This window comes from Podarcis tiliguerta (assembly GCF_965153285.1).
Source record: "Podarcis tiliguerta genome assembly, chromosome: 8".
NCBI classification, from domain to species: domain Eukaryota; kingdom Metazoa; phylum Chordata; class Lepidosauria; order Squamata; family Lacertidae; genus Podarcis; species Podarcis tiliguerta.
This window is the reverse complement of record NC_139541.1, coordinates 73,337,362-73,356,786: the sequence shown is the minus strand read 5'-3', so window position 1 is coordinate 73,356,786 and position 19,425 is coordinate 73,337,362. Positions and strand designations below refer to the sequence as shown.

Below are 19,425 nucleotides of genomic sequence, written 5' to 3'. Positions count from 1 at the left end.
CCATCATTTTTGTTTTGGCTTTATTTAATCTAAAACCTGCTAATTGCCCAAACCCTTCAATCACTTCCAGTGCTCCCATTACACTGCATGTGGCTCTTTTAATGTTATTTTTCTTCTAACTACCTGCAAATGTGTATGTGAATCCGGTCTTTGGGTGGGTGTTTGATTTTCGTTGTTGTGTATACTGTGTATATACGGACAATGACAAATAAATTTCTATTCTATTCTATTCTATTCTATTCTATTCTATTCTATTCTATTCTCTCATTATCTTTCAATTGGTGCCCAGGAAGAAAGTCCACTTGTCAGAGACATGGCTGGCAGAGAGGAGTCTGCAGAGGGGGAGAAAGAGGCAGAGGAAAACAGGAACTTGAGTTGTTCTCACAACAAAAATGAGATAAGCCCTCCCCACTCTGGATTGCTGCCTTTTGCAGCAATCCAGATCTCTGTTTTTGCAGCAGCACAGAGATGAAGGAGCAGGATGCAGGTGGTAGTAGAGGGCTGGATTCAACTCCAGAGGAGAAGGAATTGGCTGCACCTGAGTCTCCAAGAAGCAGGAGGTGGAGAAAGTGATTAGAACAGAGGAAGACCAGCAGGAAGTGGGGGCAGGCTTGGAGTATATCTGGCATTGGAAGGGGCCGGAAGCCAGTCGAGTCAACTGGCTCTGACAGTGAGGACTGAGTTGTCAGATTTCTGAAAGCCAGTTGTTGAGAAATAAACCTCAACTATTCAAATTGCTAGTGTGTCGTGTCTTGTGTGAGAGAAGCGCTAAAGAAGATTGATCTTTATCTTTAAATTCCAAAGTTATGGAATTATGATCCAAAAATGTCCTTGGCAATATCTCTGTACTTATTGTTCTTGGAGCTCAGTCCTTGGAAATCCAGACATGGTCTACTCTACTAGAACTTGATTTGAATCAGAGAAAAATGTGAATTGTATTGTTAACGGGTTTTTAAGTCTCCAAATATCAATTAAATCATGATTCTCCACCAATGAAAAAAGAGCCTTTGGGAGTTTTCCCAGGTTTCCCTCCCTTTTGCTTGACGTTCTGTCCATTTCTAACAACACCACTCCATTTAAATCACCCATCAAAATTACTTTCTGGTCCATATAGTCAAACAATTTTTCCTTCAATTCTTTATCAAAGTCTGATTTCCTCTTACTTGGTGCATAGATCCCAACAATGATAAAGTTGTTGCCTTGCAGTCTGACTTAGACCCCTATCATTCCCCACTCATTGTCTTTAAACAATTCTTTTGCATTGTGTTTTCCTTTAATGTACAAAACCACTCCCCTTTTCTTATTTACAGCTGAAGTTATAGATGCATTTCCCAATCTTTTATTTATTAAAATGATTCTGTGTGTTTTTTTAGCAACATGTGTTTCCTGTAAACAAATTATATCCATTTTTTAAAAAAATCAATAAATGTTCGATTTTCTTTCTTTTCACTTTCTAATTAAGTCCATTGACATTCCATGATAATGCTTTCACCGCCATTTCTATATCCAATTAAAATTAAAATAATTTTATTATTATGATTGGGATTCTTCCTCTTCCTGTTTATCTTCTTCCGACTGTTCTCCAAGTCCAGGTCTGTCCTCCTCCTTCTCAAGAATGGTAGATTTGAGACTGGGTGATAGTTAGCCATACTGGCCGGGTCTAAAGACGTTTTTTAAAGAAGCGGTTTAATGACCACCTATTTCAGTGCGTCTGGAAATGCTCGTTTCACAGAGGGAAGCATTCACCACCCCGCAGAGCCCATTGCCCAACCCTTCCTGGTTTGCTTTTATTAGCCAGGATGGGCAAGGATCAAGGAGACAGGGGGTTGGTATCACGCATCCAAGCAGCCTGTCCACATCCTCGGGGGTAATGGATTGAAATTGATTTCACACAACTTGACCAGACAGGGGTCCAGAGTCTCCCGCCCCGACCCTTCTCCCACGGTGGAGTCGACCTCCTTCCGAATCTGAGCGACTTTATCTGCAAAAAAACTTTGCAAAAGCATTACAGGAGATCTTGGGGTCCCTACCAGGCCCCAGTGAGGAAGGTGGTTCCAATAGATTGCAAACCACCTGAAAGAGTCTCCTGCTGCTGTTTTCTGCAGATGCAAGAGACGGTGAAGAAGGCCCTCTTTGCAGTTGCCATTGCCACATGGTAGGCTCGCCGTTGAGCTCTAGCCTGTGTCCGGTCTGATTCAGAATGAGTTTTCCACCACCGGTGCTCTAGCCGTCTCAACGATTGTTTGATTGCCCCCAGCTCCAGGGAAAACCACAGGGCTGTCCGGGCTCCATGCCATCGGAGAGGACGCTTTGGAGCCAGACAGTCAATAGCCCTGGTTAACTCCGCATTCTATCAGGCCACTAGGGAATCAGCTGAAAGGCCATCAGCTTGGGATAAAACATCCCCACCACTCTCTGGAAGCCAATTGGATCCATTAAGTGGCGGGGGTGGACCATCCGAATTGGTCCCACCTCCCTGCAGAGGGGAAGGGTTGCTGAGAAGTCCAGTCACACCAGGAAGTGATCTGACCATGACACATCTTTTATTTCACTTTTACTTAGTGTCAGATCACCAACATCCGTAGAGGTAAACACCAGGTCTAAGGCATGTCCGTGGCTATGAGTTGGGCCAAACTTATTCAGGGACAGCCCCATGGAGGCCATGCTTTCCACAAAGTCCGGAGCGGCCCTTTGTAAGGTCATGTCGGCATGGATGTTAAAATCCCCCAGGACAACCAGACTAGGTATCTCCAGGAGCACATCCGCCATGACCTGAAGCAGCTCAGGCAGGGAATCCTTGGTGCAGTGGGGAGGTTGGTACACCAAAAGGAATCCTCTACTGCCCCTATTGCCCAACTTCCAGAACATGCACTCAGAAAACTGGGTCTTCCCAACGGGACGCCTGTGCAGACTAATGACTTCCTAAAAATCACTGCAAACCCCCCCCCCCCCCGTCCACATGACCTGGGTTGCTGCACGTAAGAGAAACCTGGTGGACAAGCAGCTGCAAGGACAGGCCCATCTGCTTCATCCAACCAAGTCTCTGTCACACATGCCAGGTCAAATCCCCCATCCACAATCAGGTCGTGGATGGCACTGGTTTTATTCATCATTGACCTGGCATTGCACAGCAACACTTTCAGGTCATGTGGGTTTCCCTTGCTGATTCCAGTATCCTTCTGGTCAGGACCAGACCTGGAGGCAGGGATAGTCCTCAAACAATGACTAAGCCTGCCTCCTCGGTAATGACATGGTCTGGTCTTAGCATAACTCCTCCTCCTGCCCGTGATCACTGAGATCAGGTGTCCCAATACACCCCCCCCCCGTGGAACCATTCTATTGGCTGAGGCCCTCTCCCAGGCAGCCCTGACCCTTCCCCTTAAAAAGCAAAATACAAAGTATACAGTAACTTAACAAAATAATGAAAGTAAAAACAAAGCAAGAAACAATTACTCTATATATAAACTACTCCTCAACGCGACTAAACATTTATCCCACCCCAAACAGAAAGAAAATAATAAAATAATATAATACTGTAAAAAAAACCACCATTTGACGTGCAGCAAATTAAAAACACTTAAAACATTTAAAACCATTTTTGCCACTTGCTGCAGGGAACTGCTCAGAGTATGTGTGAGTGTAGGCCCCGCCCCTTGGGCCCCATGGAATCGGCTTGCAGGGTGGAGTGGTCTTCCCAACACTCACCGGAGCAGCAACAGCAGCAATGTCCCAGAGGCGTCTCTTTCGCCTCTTAAGCTGTGGTGGTGGGTCTAGGCTCTGCTCCTCCGATCGAATTGGCTGGAGGAGGGAGCAGTTTTCCCAAAGACTCACCGGAGCAGCAACAGCAGCAATGTCCCGGAGGCCTCTCTCTCGCCTCTTAAGCTGTGGTGGTGGGTATAGGCCCTGCCCCTCCGATGGAACTGGCTGGAGGAGGGAGAGGTCTTCCCAAACACCCACAGAAGCAGCAACAGCAGCAGAAATAAACTGTCTGTTATGAAAAGGACATTGTGTAACTAGTGCAACCTGACATCACAGCCAGATGGCCCTGTTTTATCAAATTATGGCTTCTGATTGATGGCTTCTGGTTTGGAGCGGAAGATTCTGCAGACGTCACTGGCAAAGAAATCTTGCACCGTGACCTAGCTGAGTGGGACAGAGTTGGGGGACCCCTCCTGCTGCCCAGAACTGTATTCCTTAGAAGGCAACCTGGGGAGGGATTTATGCCATTGGTGGGTGGAGCCAGAGGCAAACAAGTAGGTGGAGCCAGGAGTGTGAACTACATTCCAGTTGTGCAAAAGTCATTCAGTCTCCACATCCCTGTATTCACACATCTCCACCTTTCATCCAGACAAACAAGAGGCATTTCATAGTTCAAGTGTACATGACTTTCCTGCAAAATCACTTGAGGAGGGTGCGCGTCAAGAACAGTGAGGGCTGCAACCTGATGATAAGGAGTACAGCTTTTGGAAAGTCCTGGGGGCCACATAGAGACATTTGGTGGGCCGCATTCAGCCACTGGGCCTGAGGTGCCTCATGTCTGTAGTGGAGCAATCTTTGTCTTGCCTAAAATCACTGCTGAACAGAGTCTCCAAAGGCTGCTTCTATCATTGTAAACCCCACTTGGTGAGTAAACATTTTGTCCCTCTTGTGGGATTTTATTTGCCAGGCATTTGCAATTATTTCATCACATTTGTTCTACTTAACAACATTATATTATTCTTGTCTCTCAGTCTTACTCCTGTTTGAAGAATATGATGTAGTTTTTATTGCATTGTGTTGAGTGAAGAGTGGATTTTTCAAGGAAGGAAGGAAGGAAGAATTCAAGGGTCATCTTCCATGTGTTACCTTTGCTCTCTAGTTGTAGGAACATGGAATCACAGAACTGTAGAATAGATTACCCTTGTTGGAATGGATTACCATTCTTGATATTGTCACGAAAGTTCTCCCCCTCTATCTGCCAAGCGCTGGCAAGAGCCCATGGGGTTCCAGGCACTGACTCAGAGTCTGTGTTCCTTTGGAGAATTGAGACACGGTGGAGACTGTTGTAGCTTTAAGAAATACGCTTAATTCACATCTTTACACCTTAAGTCTGCATGGAGGGAGTCCACATCTTACAGAAGAGTCCTTTCCAGAGGAAGTCCAAGGCATCTCTCTTTGCCAGTCTTTAGCCAGCCTGTCCAAAATGGATGCCAGTCCTTCTTCCTTCTTCTTATTCCCAGCAGAATTTGCTCAAAACTCTCTTTTCCTGTCACCTCACACCCATTTCCCCTGGCAACCTTCCAAAACCCCAGTCTTCGTTCACACCTCAGGGCAGGGGGGAAGGACTGTTCTCTTGGCCCTCTAGAGCCCTCTTTTCTTCCTTAATGGCCGTAGCTTGGCCAGGTCATTTTGCATAGGCTAGTCCAGGAATTCCTATGCAGCTTCAATTCTCCCTTCATATCCCAACTAATCAACATCCTAGCATTTATTAATTTCTAGGGTTTAGGGGTCCACCAAAATCTATAACAATTTTATAGTATTGAATATGTAGTTTATGAGTTGTCTCCAATGCCAGTCCAATGGAGAGTAGTCCCATTGAAGTTAATGGGCATGGCTAACTTGGGTCCATTGATTTCAGTGGCTCGGATCTGCTGATGAATGAATGAAATCTTTATTGGAAAAAGCTATAAGCCATCACAATTGGTCACGATGCGTAGAATACAAATAATTGATTTAAAACTGAACAACAACAACAATAGCAAAGCATACATGCAAAAATGCAAAAATTACACCTGCGTACGTTAAGCACTCCACTTCTCACATTCCCCTTATGATACCTGTCTTGGTGCCTAGCTCTCAACTTACTTGCAGCCAAGGCAAATTTTGCAACCAGTGCAGTAGTAAATACGTAATTGCCAGCCAGCAAAATAGAGATTCACTCAAGGGGAGTTCAGTTAGAAAGAGAGCAAAGGATGCAATTGAGGAATTCTTGTCTAGGGAATGCTTATAAAGGGCATCGTAACAAATAGTGTTGAATGTCCTCCATGTCTCACGACTCACAGATGCAGAGCCTTTGGTACGCAGGGTATTCCCATTAGATATGCAGAGGGCGTACAATGAAGCATGAGATTAATAAAGTACTCCTCCAGCCCAAAAGATGTTTTATATATTGGATACCATGATGAGTATGCTATCTGGGAAAGTGAATGAAGGTTTAGAGTCTGAATAAATATTTTCTTTGATGCGTTGTTTGACTCTGTTAGAGGCAAGATTTGGTAGGGATTCCACATTAATCCCATAATAATGGAGAATCTTACTGACTGTGTTTGCCCAAGAGCTTTGGGGCATAGATTGCAATTGCTCTAAGAAGCATTTTTTTAGGGAGCCTAGTATTACTCATGCTAGCCAACTTCAGCCAGTACTACATGCTACATGTACACATGTTTGTCAGGAGATTAGCCCTGGTTCAGCTCTTAAAAAGGGGGCAGATGTGCCTTTGGGGCAATCAACAGAGACTTCAGGAAAAAGTTCTGCACCACTTCTAACGGGCGGCCATTACTATATCCCCAAATCTGTGCAACTTACAATACAGTAATTGTGGCACAATCTTCTTTTGAAATACCTCAACTGTGGGGGCAACTATACCCCCCCCCCGAACTCTGGAAAACCATAATGAAGAGTGAGAGGATTTCAATTTAGCTGCGAGTAGGTGTGGCTTCCAGGACCGTTTTGAATTAAAACCCAAGCCAAGGTACTTATAATAGCATTGTTGTTCAATAGGTTTATTGCCTGAGTAGAACTGAGTTGGGTATAGCCCTTAGTATGTTGCAATCACAGCCCAAATAGGTGGGGTCCTGGGAAGCAAACAAATTGCTTGGTTTTGGGAGGGAGAATCAGACCCCAAGGCGGTGGCCATCCAAAATAAAATTTTATTATATATATATGAGCCATACATGCAATTGGTTGGGATTGATCACTGTCTTGGAGCGCTAATTCCCCTCCCTTCTTCCTTCCTCTGTGCTCCACAACACAGCCCTTCCAAACCCAAATGCAGATTCCAGCAGTTCAGGTGCTCCCAAACCCCCTTCCTCACCCCCATATCCCGAGGACGGTGGCTCCTATGGCTGCCAGGAGAGGGCAAAGTTGAAGGCTGAGCCCTTGGACACCTGACTGCATGGGGGTTAGCCATTCTGTACGTACAAGTTTATCACCCTCACCCTCATCCTCATCCTCATCCTGATCATAAAAGAGGTTTGGGTTGGCGATGTTCCTCACATCATAAGTTATTTTGACAGGAGCTGTTGGGTTGATACCCTTGTTCGGAATGTCAACCTCCTCCTTGTTGCAATTGCTGCCTGAACAACAAGACCCTGACTCGCTGGTGATATTTATAGGGCCGAAGGATTGGCTCTCAGACACATCGCAGGCTGGGCGCTGGCAGGTCCTGAAGATCATGGACACGAAAAGGGGTCCTGTTGTGGGAAGGGAAGGGAAGACAAGAAAGGAACAAAATGTTAGGCATGAGGGCTGTTGCCCCTCTTCTCCCAGAATGCAGTGGGACACCACAGGGAATCGTGAAGAGCATGGTGCCTGAGGGGTAGCCCACACCCATGAGTATAGTGTGACTAAGGCTCAGGCAATGTGCCTAACTTTTTATTAGGGGGCAGGTCCCCCTACATCTTTGAAAAAGCGGCCTGCTTTGTTTTAGAGTGGCAATTGTGAGGTGAAAATCTGTGGGAGTAAGTTCTTCAGACGAGCAATCGCTGAACTGACATAACGTTCGGTTTTAATTATTTTAATTTTAATTATTTTTAAATTGAATTAATTATTAAATATTTATTCTAACTGTGAAAAATATTTCATTCTCTTTTATGTCTTTTATCTTTTGTATTGGTTTTGGCCACAAACATAAATCATATTTGCACATAAGTTGTTTGTTTTAAAGTTATTGTGGCTTTTTTTTTTTTTACATTGGATCAGATTGTTCTTATTAATGACTGATGTTTCATTATGTTTTTATATGTCCTGGAAGCTGCCCAGAATGACTGAGGCAACACAACCAAATGGGTGGGGTATAAATAATAAAATTGTTGCTGTTGTTGTAGTTACATGAAAAGGAATACATCTATGTCATCTCCATCAAGGGGCCTCAGGCACATCTGAGCAGGGGTGAGATACATTAATTTCATTTAGAAGCAGCTTGTCACACCCCAGTTTTCAGTGTGCCTATATTCTCAAAGTAGGTTGCAGGTGATATTATTATTATTATTATTATTATTATTATTAGTACTACTACTATTAGGCACCATTAAGATGTCACATCATCAAAACACCCCCTGCAATCAGTGGATCAACCCCAAGGGGAACAAATCAGCAGACAATTGCTAAATAGAGAGAGTACCACAGTGAAGTTGTAAATCAGTCTACACCAATTTGGTGCCATTCATATGTCATGGACCCAAACTGCCATCAGCCCCAGCCAACTTACAGAGGGCACCAGGGCTGGCAAAGGCTTCTGTAAAGAAATCAGTCTTCAAGTGAGAAGAAGGCAGAAGAGTTTGCATTCTGCACCTGCTATCAGCCACCTGCGACCAAGCGCCAGGATGGCACCTGACATCAACAATTGGAGGAGGTGCATGCCTGAGGATCATCAGAGCTCAACTGTTTCCACACACTAATGCCACATCCTGTAGAGTTCTGTCCATTATATTTTATCTGCACAATCAGAATGAATTTCAGGAAGCAAAAAGGTTTTTGAGTGTAGCCTGAACAGAAGCAGTGAACAATGTTATAGCTAATTGTTGTCACTTGTCTCAGTGGCGTAGCGTGGGTTGTCAGCACCCGGGGCAAGGCAAGTAATTTGCGCCCCCTAACCAGTGGATTTGCGCCCCCTAACCCTAACCCCCAGATGTTGTGCCCGGTGCGGCCGGCCCCCCCTGCACCCCCCACACTACGCCACTGACTTGTCTTCCCCGCCCCACTGCCCTGCTCACAACTGTGAAGAATATTCTTACGTTACAAATGGCCTGTGTTACCATTAAGAAAAAGTGATAGGAATAGGCCAAGATATATGTGGACTGTCCCTGGATCTAGCCAGATGTTTAACTGAGAATCAATCACAGTCAATCCATCATTTGAAGACCAAGACTTTAGAGCCATCTTGCCCCCAAATGGAAACTGGACATTCTGTTTTTGCGACTGTCACCTTGGTTTAAGGCGCCATTTGGCACCTCGATTATATATCTGAGTTTCTAACACGTGGGCAGGTGAAATTGTTTTGACTTTGTGCCTAAAACTTAGGTGCATTCCATAACCAATTTACCACCATGGAGAAGGAAGGCGTTGTTTCTGGTCACCAACCATCACTTCTTTGAATTAAAGCACAAACACACCCTTTAAATAATGTACAGTGGTACCCCGCAAGACGAATGCCTCGCAAGACGGAAAACCCGCTAGACGAAAGGGTTTTCCGTTTTTTGATGTGCTTCGCAGGACGAATTTCCCTATGTGCTTGCTTCGCAAGACGAAAATGTCTTGCGAGTCTTGAGATTTTTTCCCACTCCCCACCCCCTTTTTCTAAGCCGCTAAACCGCTAATAGCCTTTTAGCAGCTAATCCGCTAATCCCTTAAGCCTTTAATAGCCTTTAATAGCCGCTAAACCGCTAATAGCGCTAATCCGCTAAGCCGCTAATAGGGTTGCTTTGCAAGACGAAAAAACCGCTAGACGAAGAGACTCGCGGAACGAATTAATTTCGTCTTGCGAGGCACCACTGTATTTAGAAGAGAAAGAGGGCATTGGTATGGTAAAATTATAGGATGGCAGGAGTGGAGCAATTTCAGGCTCCCTCTCCACTTTCTCCCATAATTTGAGCATTGCACCCACCTAATCTCCAAAGGAAAAGACACCTTCATAGGTTGGGATGTGGAACAGTTAATTGCAAGGCATGCTTCCCGACAAGTCCAGCAGGGGGCAAAATGTTTTGTAGGCCAGGAGCTGTGGAATAAATTTCCTAGGGCGAACTCACCTACTGAAATGCTCTTGGTGCCATTGTAACACCGGTTGTAGCCCCTGCTGCATGTCATAGTCTGCTGGACGGTTTCACCGGGGCCCCAAGCAAATCCTGAGTAACACTGGTTGGAGCCGCTTGGTTCAGCTGCTGGAATAGGAAATCAAAATGAAGAACAAGGGGCCTGTAGAGCAACACTCATCCCATTAAGCTGCTAATGTGGGGCTGGGTGGAAAAGGGTGACTCCCTTTTATAGGATTCCCCCCCCCCCATTATTCCATCTCTTCAATAACGATTGGGGGTGATCTTTCGGTTTGCTTTGCATATCAAAGTGAACCTATTTAATTTGCGCTTTTCAAAGCAATCAGTACCTTAATTGTACTCAGGCTACAATTGTACTCAGAGCGAGAGGACATTCGATACAAGATGTTAATAAAGAATGGATAGTATTTAAATATTATCTCAATAGTTACTGTGATAACTAAAGTCTCCTGGCAGATATTGAATGAGTCTTGTAACATAATGTAACGGTGGAGGAAAAACAGAATTAAGAAGGAGAAAAGCAATTCTAGGAAACTGTGTAAAAAACAAAATCAAAATGCAAAATAGTACAATGGGTATAGTCGGAAGGTTTCTTTTTTCTTAACATACTTTTCTCTACTTCTTTTTCTTTTCTTTTCTTCCCCCCCCTCTTTTCAATGTTTGTAATTTGTTGTATGATTTGTGGTGTGCAATGTTTGTATTTTGTGTATTTTATGTTATATGTAAAAAGGTAAAGGTAAAGGTACCCCTGCCCTTACGGGCCAGTCTTGGCAGACTCTAGGGTTGTGCGCCCATCTCACTCAAGAGGCCGGGGGCCAGCGCTGTCCAGAGACACTTCTGGGTCACGTGGCCAGCATGACATCGCTGCTCTGGCGAGCCAGAGCCACACACGGAAACGCCGTTTACCTTCCCGCTAGGAAGCGGTCCCTATTTATCTACTTGCACCCGGGAGTGCTTTCGAACTGCTAGGTTGGCAGGCGCTGGGACCGAACAATGGGAGTGCACCCCACCGCGGGGATTCGAACCGCCGACCTTTTGATCGGCAAGCCCTAGGCGCTGAGGCTTTTACCCACAGCGCCACCCGCGTCCCGTATGTTATATGTACAATAAAGGAATTTTAAAAGTAAAAAAAAAGTGCTCAGGGGAAACCCACTGAAATGAATGTGTATGAGTATAGGTCGATGTGTGAAGAAAGAAGGAGCTATCATTCGAAATCCACACTTTCCCAAATTTTCCAAGGCAGTTCTCCAACTTATAAGTGTGTGCTGACGCCCTTGCCTTTCTCCACTTGCCAAACCCACCAGACCCTTCATCAAGCCCCACACCTGAGCAAGTCCCCTCCCTTTACCCCTCACTCACCCCTCACCTAACCCCCCCACCTCATCCCTCCCCTACAGGTCACTCCATGCACCCACTCCCCTCACAGCTTCCCCCAAACCTTTCCCATGCTCTCACAGCTAAATCACATCCTAAAGCACACTGTTTTGTACATTTATTGAGAAGTGTGTTAGCTTTCTTTGGCACACAAGCCCAAGGGTTGGGGAAGCGGGCCATTTGCCTTAGAAATCTACAAAATTGAATAGTTCAAGCTATTGAAAACCTATTGGCCACCACCCACACAACAAGTGAAACTGTGAGTTCTCCCTTAACGGTCAGAATTCCTACTAAAAAAATACCTCCGTCCTCAATAGGGGTCCTGGGAACTTCCCACGTTTCTGTTTTCGCATTGCAAAGGTCATCAAAACAGTAGCTCTCGTTGAACTGGATGGCAAAGTGTCGGTCACCAGAGGTTATGAATTCTGTTTCATTCTTAAGGTCCTTGCTGGCGCAGCCTTTGTGGCTCACTATCAAAACTTCTTTATCTAAAACAAGGGGAGATGCATATATACAAACAATAGATTGATGCAGTGGCAGAGTTTTCCAAAGACAATTTTTGCTCTGGGTGTGGGTGATTTATACATTATTTGGTTTCTGCTATCACATTTGAAATAGGCATAGTTCTCTGTGATGTCAAAACCCAGACAAACTTACAGAAGGTCTCTCTTGTAACACTACATTGTGGACAGGAATCTGTCCCTCCAGATTTAACAGAATTGTAGAGTTGGATAGGACCACAAGTGTCATCTGGACCAATGCCAAATATTGGATTCCACTCACATCATCCCCAGTCAGCATGACCAATGTTTAGGGATGGTAGGAGTTGAGATCCAACAAAATCTGGAGGGGCCAGAGGTCCTCTGTCTCTGTACTGAACTCTGGCTTAGTGTTACATCTGAACTGGGTCTGTGACAACTCTTAACAATAGCTATGGGTTTTTTATATTACTATTTAAAAAGAAAGCAATGGAAGAGAGGAGTTTGTCCAAAAATATGCAAATATAAAATAAGAGGAATCAAAGCACATTTTAAGTACCTTAATTCTGAATGCATGCAACGCTTCATTTCAGGCCCCAATTCAAGCCTGAAATGATGCTTTGCATGCATTCGGAATTAAGGTACTTAAAATATGTTTTGATCCACTAGGAATTTTAGGGGTTGCAATTGCCTGCTTTTCCTCTGTCAAAAATCTTGCAGCCACACAGGATCCATCTGGTGGAGCAGCACTTACCTATAGTTAATGTAAGTTGTGCATCTGTGCAAACGTTCTGAGCACTGGAGCAGTTGATAATTTCACCCACTGCGGGGACATACAGTGTGATGTTGCCGTTGCGCGGAGTGAAATGCTTCACGGTGTTGGAGCTATGACAGCTCAAGGCAGAAATTCCTGAAAAGAAGTGTGGGGAGAAAGGGTATGAGATCCTGGAAAGGCTATCAGCAATGTCATCCTGCCTTGAAATCACCAGAGACTAGAAATTGGTTTCCCCCTTTTAACATGAAAGCAGAAATTCTTAGGAAGCAAAGATTTGCGCCAAGTGCCTGTTCTGAACCGCAGGCCCAAAGGAGGGACCTGAGTGAGCGCTTTGATGAGTGGATACCAAAGAAGGATGAAGAAAAAAAAGCCAGAATGGCCAGTCCTAGAACTTTATTAAAGAAAGATGTAAGCTCACAGCACAGTGTGCAGAGCCTCACTGCCTTCACAGATGCAGGACGGACTCTGCAACAGTGAAATGTTGCCATGACTAGTCCACACCCAAGCAAACTTTCCTACAGAATGGATACACAGAGCAGCATGCATCGGTTTTCTCCAAATGTCCCATCACATCTGGCCAGCGAGGCCATAGGTGGCAGCTATTGAAAGCTTCTCTTGTCTCAGTGCATGTTGGTGTTTCAAAGCTCAGTGGCAGCTGGTGCAATGCCAAAATTTGGCACCTCCCTGCCAACTGCCTTTGCTTGGACCTCATTCAACACCTTGAAATGTACTGGAATACCTCCTTGTCCATGTACTGGTATCTGCGTGCAGATGCAGCAATCATGTGAGTCAGTGTTTGCTGCTGAACGATACATGACAATTGCAGCAGAAACCTTTGCTGTCTCCTTCACGACGGCCAAACTCCCCAAGCTCCCAGTCCACATGTGGTATTGGAACATCCTGTCACAATGGAGACAAGCCAGCTTAGGAGTTCTAGGATCATGTACAGTAGGATAACAATGACCACCACTATCTACTCAGGGGCAGCCTGCTAATGGGCAAACAAATATTGGTTAGGCTCAACCCAAGGCACATCCTCTGCCAGCACCAGCATTGCACTAGTAGCTGTTCCAGCCATGCTCAGAATTTCAGTGGCCAGCAGTTGGAGTTGAGCCCACTTCCCCCAGCCTGATAGGGCAATGTCTGCAGAGCTTGCAGGACCAGTTTTGTTGTTGTTTAGTCATTTAGTCGTGTCTGACTCTTCGTGACCCCATGGACTAGAGCACACCAGGCACTCCTGTCTTCCACTGCCTCCCGCAGTTTGGTCAAACTGATGGTGGTAGCTTCGAGAACACTGTCCAACCATCTCATCCTCTGTCGTCCCCTTCTCCTTGTGCCCTCAATCTTTCCCAACATCTGGGTCTTTTCCAGGGATCAGTTTTACTTCTCCTCAATAGTTGGGGTATATCATGCCCCCAAGCAGTTGCACTCCGTCCAGGGCCCATATAATCAATTGTACACCAGGGTGCATTTTCCACAGTCAAATAATAATAATAATAATAATAATAATAATAATAATAATAATATACCCCATCCATCAGATTGTGACTCCCAACAAAATATAATAATAATAGTAAAGCGATAAAACATCAAACATTAAAAACTTCTCTAAACAGGGCTGCCTTCAGATGTCTTCTAAAAGTCAGATAGTTGTTTATTTCCTTGACATCTGGTGGGAGGGTGTTCCACAGGGCGCGTGCCCCTACCGAGAAAGCCCTCTGCCTGGTTCCCTGCAAAATCACTTCTCACAGTGAGGGAATTGCCGGAATGCCATTGGAGCTGGACCTCAGTGTCTGGGCTGAATGATAGGGGTGGAGATGCTCCTTCAGGTATACTGGGCTGAGGCCATTTAATATACAGGAACTGGAAAAGACTTTTGCTCTTCCACGGGGGACCCCCTCCCAGTCTGCCAATTGTTCATCAGCCATACTGCATGGGGGCCCACTCCTTCGGGGATTTGGGTGACCCAGGCAGAATTTGGAATTGCTGTTCCAATAATATGCTCATGCATTCTGCGGCTCTAAAGCATAGAATCATAGAATCATAGAATCATAGAGTTGGAATAGACCACAAGGGCCAACGAGTCCAATCCCCTGCCAAGCAGGAAACAGCATCAGAGCACTCCTGACATATGGTTGTCAAGCCTCTGCTTAAAGACCTCCAAAGAAGGAGACTCCACCACACACCTTGGCATCAAATTCCACTGTCGAACAGCTCTTACTGTCAGGAAGTTCTTCCTAATGTTTAGGTGGAATCTTCTTTCTTGTAGTTTGGATCCATTGCTCCGTGTCTGCTTCTCTGGAGCAGCAGAAAACAACCTTTCTCCCTCCTCTATATGACATCCTTTTATATATTTGAACATGGCTATCATATCACCCCTTAACCTCCTCTTCATGATACACAGCTGCTCTCCAAGAAGTGGGTACCGGGTTTCAGTTCCTTTGAGGAGCTGTTGCTGAAACACACCCAGCCCACTGCTCATTCTGCCCTCAGCGAGAGCCTGCAAATGGGTAGCTTGTAAAACAAGGGCTTTTGCTTCCAGCAAGTTTCACAAGCTGCTACAATTCTTTCACTTTGTTGCCAGAAAAATGCCATTTGCAACCCGTCCTTTCTTTTCTCTATATATCTGTTGGGTGCCACCCTATGCCCTACTATATGTCCCCTGGGACACACATAGAATAAGTGCACCCTTATTTCACCTCCATGGTCCTTGACCTTTGCCCAACCGCTTGGCACTGCAGGTGGTCGTGCATATCCTTAACACACCAATCCAGAAAAGTTAAATCATCAGAGACAAGCATGGCATACAATAAGGAAGCACATCTGACCTTGGGGCAGGGCTTGGAACATCCCTAGAAAAAGCGAATAGCTTTTGGGACTCATGAGCAAGGTGAATATACTAAAAAAGAAAGCACTACCTAATTCATCTACAATTTGGGAAATTTTACAGTGCCCCCTGCCCCAAGCCTGGTTGCTGGGTTGCTGCAACTTTAAAAGCAAAACTTGAAATGTTTGTAATTTTTTTCTGTATTTCTGTAATTGTTTATTCACGTGTTAAGAGTTCTTGGCTTTTAATTACTGTTTTACTGAAAGCTTAGAAGTATGATTTGGGTCAAAATAATGAGAATCAATTTGAACCAAAATAAAAAATAAAATAAAAATGAGTGGAGGCAGAACGCTCCGTAGGAGCGCGCTTCACAGTTCCTAGTCCGACTGCTTTTACTGCACTTGCTTAGAGGCAGGATACAGAATCTTAACTGACAGCTGTCACTCAGCGGAAAGAGCTGAGACACCCCATCCCCACTTGTCCCTCTTCAGCAGGGAGGGGAGCAGAAGGCTCAGGTCTTCTTCATTTCCTGTTTCTCCCTGGGTAGGTTTCCCCACAATTTTAAAAACACTACATCAGGCTGCTTAGCATTGCCTCTCTACTGAGTGCCAGCATGAAGCAAGTCAAACCACAAATCACTTTCCCGGAAAGCTCCCAGGGGACATGACTCCGCCTTCTCTTTACTTGATGCTGCCCAGACCTTCTCCTCCTTGCAGACAGGGCTAAACTGACGTCATAAAGACACTCCCCCCAGCAGCAGTGCCAAAACAGACAGAGGACCCTGCCACTGGGGTGGGGCTGCTCATAAAAGATTAGTATGCATCAAAGCAGAAAAACAGATTTCAGCACAGACAGGAACAGCCAGCCTGCCACGACCGCAGTGTCCCTTCTCCCACAAACTTCAGTTGTCAAACTTAGTCCCTCGAGGGCAGTGGTTATGGCTGCTGGATCTGGCACGACAACGGACCAGTCCAATGCCTTCACCTTAGGCAACCGCTCAATCCCTGTCCAGCACACCCAATCCTTATTTTGGCATCCTGCCAACTACATCAATTGTCCTGAACCGCAGGCTCAGAGGAAGGCCTGAGCAATTGGTGTGACTCAGGGATACCAAAGAAGGATGCACCAAACAATAGAATGACCAGTCCTAGAGCTTTACTAAAGAAACTGATAATACAACATGCAGAGTCTCACTGCCTTTACAGATGTGGGACGGATAGTGCAACTGTGAGAGATCGTCATGACACCCAAGCGTTCAGCCCGGGCACTGAGATCCAGCGCTGAGGGCCTTCTGGCGATTCCATCATTGCGATAATGAAGGTACAGGGAACCAGGCAGAGGGCCTTCTCGGTAGTGGCGTCCGCCCTGTGGAACACCCTCCCATCAGATGTCAAGGAAATATGCAGCTATCCTATTTTTAAAAGACATCTGAAGGAAGCCCTGTAGTTTTTAATATTTAAAGCTGTATTGTTTTTAACACTCGATTGGGAGCTGCCAGAGTGGCTGAGGAAACTCATCCAGATGGGCTGGGTATGTATAAAGAAAGAAAGAAAGAAAGAAACAAACAAACAAACAATAAAACATTCTCACAGCCTATATGCGCAAAGCAACATGGGCTAGTTTGCCTAGCACCTCCCATCAAACCTGGCTGGCAAGGCCATAGGGGGCAGCTACTGAAAGCTTCCTCTCTCTCTGGACCAGAGCTGAGCATCAAAACATAATGTCATCATGGCACTTCCAGATGGGCTAGTTGTCTCAGTGTCCGGCTGTTAACCTGAACTTCCTAGTGCATTAATCCTGTCATTTTTCTAACCATGCAAAACGTCTCCTTAGTGCTCCATAAACTGATTTTATTTTGCCCAGTCCCCTGCACTTTTCATGCATCATACTTCAATGTGAGAACACAGGAACTAGGAACATAGGAACAACCTGCTGCATCAGGCCAATGGCCCACCTAGTCCAGCATCTTGCTCTCACATTGCCCAACCAGATGCCGTTAAGATACCCAAAAGCTCTCCCTCTTCCTTCCTGTGGTTTCACAAGCATCACTGCTTCTAACCATCAAGGGAGAGCATAGCCATCATGGCTAGTAACCACTGAATCTTAGCATCATGAAATTGTTGAGCTGGAAGAGACCAGGGGAGTCATCAAGGCCAACCCCCTGCAATGCAGGAATCTTTCACCCAACGTGGGGCTTGAACCCACAACCCTAACATTAAGAGTCTCATGCTCTACCAGCTAAGCTGTCCAAGCTCTTGAGAAGAACAAGAGAAGTCAAGCTGAAAGGCAGGTGGGTGGACATCCCTGTCTCCTGTAGTTTAACTTTGAACTGTGTGAATAAGGTCTTTTATCTGTCCGGAATCTGCCAACTTTCAGTCTCGCTGGGTGTCCACGATTTTTAGTACTTTGAGACACACACACACACACACACACACAGAGAGAGAGAGAGAGAGAGAGAGAGAGAGAGAGAGAGAGATGGTTCTCTACCTACTTTCTCCATGCCACACACAATTCTTGAGCTTCTATCCTGTGAACTCTTTCTCATATTTTCTCTAAACTAAAAGTGCTGAAAATTTCCCTCATAGGAGAGTCATTCCACCCCCTTGAACACTTTTGGTCGTACCTTTCTGAAATGCTTCCATTTACCGTGGAATTCCTTCTTGTTTCTCCATGCAAATCTAGTTGGCTCCCACCCAACCACCCAGGTCTGCAACTCGAGGACATTCCAATAGCAATAACTGGTACCTGAAATAAGAAAGGTCATCGCCAGCAGTCCTTGCAGCACAACTGTTGCAGCTCTCCATCTCAATGCGACACCCTCCATGGTCTGAAGCCGAGAGGCCCTCCAAGCCAAAGAACCAATTTCCTGATGAGTCGTGGAGGAAAAGGAAAAGCAGTCTATGATCTGAGAGAGTTGGGCTGTTTGGCTTTATTGCGCACAAATGTGCTGGGTAGAGATTGACAGGAGAAACTTACCGAGGAGACAGGAGCCGTTCTGGTGAGGACAGGATTACGCAAAATGTAAGAAGGTTGTGCAACAGGGGCGGACCCATATTTTCATATTTATATGGAGTCCCATGTGAGCCCCTGAGTGATAGCCAACCAGTTGTGATGGTGCAAAAGGAGACTAGCCTCTCTTGCTCTCCTCGCCCACTTCTCCCATCCTATCTTCCTCTCCTTTTTCTTCATCTGATGTTCTCTCCATGGCAGAAAGAAATCAAGAATCACAAAAACAGTCAGCCAGACCTCTAGGGATTCCCACTCTCCTTTCCCTCCCTCCTTCCCCCTTTCTATCTATTTTTCTCAAGCAGAAAGACAAATTCGAAGTGGGGAGAGGGGACTGCCCAAAACAGCTTGCTGCTACCACTTCCGTCTCCTCTCCCTGGCTCAGTGTCCTGTGCTGGGGAACTGCCCACCCTGGTCTAAATCCAGCTTTGACAACGGACTTCAGCCAACAGACCAGGAAAACAAGAGTTGTTAGAGGCGAAACATTTCAGCCCAGAAAAGTCAAGAAAATGAGCATGCGCACAAGTGGTGTTTAGCCATAACGTTGTGTTGGTTGAGGATCAATAAACTTTGTTGGAATCCTTGGGATTCTTTGGGTGCATAGCTTCTGGATAGCTCAGGTGGTTAGAGCGCGGTGCTGTCAATGCCCAGGTTGCAGGTTTGATCCCCATTTGGGATAGCTGGACTAGATTCCTGGACTAGATGATCCTCAGGGTCCCTTCCAACTGTACCATTCCACAATTCTATGAGAAAGGTGAGTGGCTTGTTCTGGATGGGGGCCGCCCTGTCTCTGAAGGAGTAGGTACAATGAGCAATGGATACTCTGCAGTTGGAGCAGTTTTTACACGCCTGTTACATGAACATAGGCCTGTAGTGCTTCAGTTATAGCATCCAGAACATCATTGCCAAATTTAATCCAGAAATACATGCTGGACT

At 45.5% G+C, this 19,425-nt stretch overlaps 1 protein-coding gene and 1 long non-coding RNA gene across 4 annotated transcripts in view; one reads left to right on the top strand and one right to left on the bottom strand.

Annotated features, from left to right (window-relative positions):
* Positions 1–19,425, top strand: part of LOC310684844 — a 61,407-nt gene that overhangs the window by 3,722 nt on the left and 38,260 nt on the right. The window contains exon 2 of the long non-coding RNA XR_014514863.1: positions 15,999–16,030. This is a non-coding gene — a long non-coding RNA (uncharacterized lncRNA). The remainder of the gene's footprint in view (positions 1–15,998; positions 16,031–19,425) is intronic.
* CD177 (CD177 molecule) lies at positions 5,629–18,770 on the bottom strand. 3 transcript variants are annotated; one of them, XM_083455913.1, is made up of 6 exons: positions 18,229–18,694; positions 17,719–17,887; positions 12,636–12,791; positions 11,705–11,890; positions 10,005–10,136; positions 5,629–7,451 (listed from the first exon to the last, which is right to left on the bottom strand). In XM_083455913.1, the coding sequence occupies exons 2-6, from the start codon at positions 17,783–17,785 to the stop codon at positions 7,069–7,071; spliced, it is 924 nt and encodes a 307-aa protein (XP_083312039.1). In that variant the 5' UTR covers positions 17,786–17,887; positions 18,229–18,694; the 3' UTR covers positions 5,629–7,068. The 3 variants fall into 3 exon arrangements, with proteins under 3 accessions (XP_083312039.1, XP_083312040.1, XP_083312041.1); XM_083455914.1 differs by lacking the exon at positions 17,719–17,887 and having other exon boundaries at positions 18,229–18,770; XM_083455915.1 differs by lacking the exon at positions 17,719–17,887 and having other exon boundaries at positions 10,005–10,133; positions 18,229–18,697.

Bases quoted from the DNA above. Each gene is read 5' to 3' on its own strand.
- CD177 (XM_083455914.1), bottom strand. From the start codon at position 18,307: ATGGAGGGTGTCGCATTGAGATGGAGAGCTGCAACAGTTGTGCTGCAA. The intron at 10,137-11,704 runs GTATTTTTTTAG...TTCCTATTCCAG, and splicing joins GACCCCTATTGAGGACGGAG to CAGCTGAACCAAGCGGCTCC. The intron at 7,452-10,004 runs GTGAGTTCGCCC...TTCCCACAACAG, and splicing joins CACCAAGAGCATTTCAGTAG to GACCCCTTTTCGTGTCCATG.